Raw genomic sequence first — 2,591 nt, forward strand, 5'->3', positions numbered from 1 at the left:
CAGGGGAGGTCTGATTAGGGTTCTGTTAGGTGGACCTTTGCAGTGAAAATCAGATCAGAGAAATCTGCAGCTGGAGACCTTTTTCTGAAATTTTCTGGCTGCTGTCTGTGAGGATCTTGACAGCCTTGGAGAGGCTGCTGAGGGAGTCAGGAGGCCTGCATTCTGTGGCCATCCACTTTGCCAGTGACACCAGATTCCTCATTTTGTAGATGGCTTGGGAAGCCACTAAAATCTTACATTTCTACATTTTAGAACCTGTCTGAGTTTACATTTGAGGCCCATTATGTTAGTTTCCTAGGGCTGCCATAACAAAGTATCCCAAACTGGGTGGCTTAGAACAACAGACATTTACTGTCTCACAGTGCTAGAAGTCCTGATTAAGTCCTGATTATGGTTTCACAGGATCCCGTTGCCGCTGAAATCTTTGGAGAACAACTTTTGACTCTTTAGCTTCTGGTAGTTTCAGGCATTCCTTAGCTTACAGTATAATTGTAGTGTGTGCCTCTGTCTTCACCTGGTAGTACCCGGTGTCTCTTTATGTAGTTACCCCTCTGTGCTATCTCTGTTTAGATTTCTTCTCTTTATAACATCAGTCATTGGATTAGCGCCCACCTAATAACCTTGTTTTAACTGACAACCTCTGTAAAGAGCATACTTAGGAATAAGTTGACATTATGAGGTACTGGGGACTAGGATTTCCATATTTTTTTGGGGGAGGGCATAGTTCAACCCTTAATGCCCATCATTTACATTTTCACCTATCTCAGCTTTATTTGCTTACATTCTTTATAAAGTATGGTTGTGTGCAACCTGGTGTGCCACCAATTGGCTTTTATACCCTGGTATAGTGTAGATTCCTCTGGAAATGAAGCAGAGCCTTTGTAGGAAAGAATGTAATAACCTAAATGCCTTCAGTTACATGTCAGTCACTCAGCAAATATCTGTTGGACTAGCTAGATATTAGGTGCTATTATATGTCAGAAGCATTTCTGTTTCACTAACTTATTTTGTGCCTCCAAGTATTATGATTGTTATTTTGTGTCTCTAAGTATGAGGTTAAAATTATCTTACAGCAGGCTGGCCGGTGGCTCATGCCTGTAATCTCAGCACTTTGGGAGGCCAAGGCAGGCACATCACGAGGTCAGGAGGTTGAGACCAGCCTGGCCAACATGGTGAAACCCTGTCTCTAGTAATGTTACAAAAAATTAGCTGGGCATGGTGGCATGTGCCTATAATCCTAGCTACTTGGGAGGCTGAGGAAGGAGAATCACTTGAACCCAGGAGACAGAGGTTGCAGTGAGCTGAGATTGCGCCATTGTACTCCAGGCTGGGTAACAGGGCGAGACTCCATCTACAAAAAAAAAAAAAATTACCTTGTAGCAAAACTTTTTTCCTTTTTTTCCTTTTAGGAGTTTGCTATAAAATGGGAGTTCTGATTATACTCATGGTTCTGTGGCTGTTCTCCTCAGTAAAGGCGGACTCAAAAGCCATTACAACCTCTCTCACAACAAAATGGTTTTCCACTCCATTGTTGTTAGAAGCCAGGTAAGAGAACATTTTTTTTCCCTTCACATATTTGAGTATAAATACAGGCTCTGACAGTGAACATTTGAGAGCTTTTTAAGGAGTGAGATTATCATCAAATGCATTTATGAAGAGCCTCTTTCAGTGTGCATTGTGGTATGTGTTGTACAAAGGCTGTTAGGGCACAGCATTGTTCAGTAGGACATGGGCTCTATGGGTTTATAGAGAAATATAGAAACTTTAGACAAATAACTGTGTTGGGTAAGTTAGTATGTTGCTTTCCAAAAAGCATAACAAGGGAAGAGAGAGTTATGTTTATTTGTTTAGTTTTTGAGATAAGAGTCTTGCTTGTTGCCCAGGCTGGAGTGCATTGGTGAGATCTCAGCTCACTATGACTCCACCTCTCGGGTTCAAGGGATTTTCATGCCTCTGCCTCCCAAGTAGCTAGGTTTACAGAAGTGCCCCACCACGCCCAGCTAATCCTTGTATTTTTAATAGAGACAGGGATTTTGCCGTGTTGGCCAGGCTGGTCTCAAACTCCTGGCCTCATGTGATCTGCCCACTGCCCACCTCGGCCTCCCAAAGTGCTGGGATTACAGATGTGAACCACTATGCCTGGCCGGTTGTATTTAAATTTTTTCCTTATTTGAAGAAAGTTTTAAGAGGTGATTGATCAAAGGAAGAGAAGAGGGCTTTGCAACGTCAGGGAAAGAGGACATATTTCCCTTAAGAACCTAGAAGAAGGCTGAGTTTGTTGGCTCACAACTATAATCCCGACGCTTTGGGAGGCCGAGGTGGGTGGATCACCTGAGGTCAGGAGTTCACGACCGGCCTGGTGACAATTAGCTGGGCCTGCTGGTGCATGCCTGAGCATAAGATTAGGAGATGATGCCCATGAAGCTCAGTCTTTCTTTTTAAATGACTGAAAACATGGCTAGGCCTGGTGGCTCATGCCTGTAATCCCAGCACTTTGGGAGGCTGAGGTATGTGAATTGCTTGAGTCTAGGAGTTTGAGACCAGCCCGGGCAATATGGGAAACACATCTCTCCAAAGAGAAACCCAGGGAA

At 43.6% G+C, this 2,591-nt stretch overlaps 1 protein-coding gene across 1 annotated transcript in view; it reads left to right on the forward strand.

Annotated features, from left to right (window-relative positions):
- UGGT1 (UDP-glucose glycoprotein glucosyltransferase 1) overlaps positions 1-2,591 on the forward strand; it is a 119,364-nt gene that overhangs the window by 5,050 nt on the left and 111,723 nt on the right. Inside the window, exon 2 of the mRNA XM_037745657.1 lies at positions 1,410-1,545. Within this exon, the coding sequence (XP_037601585.1) occupies positions 1,410-1,545 (136 nt within the window). The remainder of the gene's footprint in view (positions 1-1,409; positions 1,546-2,591) is intronic.

This window comes from Cebus imitator, unplaced genomic scaffold (assembly GCF_001604975.1).
Source record: "Cebus imitator isolate Cc_AM_T3 unplaced genomic scaffold, Cebus_imitator-1.0 Scaffold207, whole genome shotgun sequence".
In the NCBI taxonomy this organism is placed as follows: Eukaryota; Metazoa; Chordata; class Mammalia; order Primates; family Cebidae; genus Cebus; species Cebus imitator.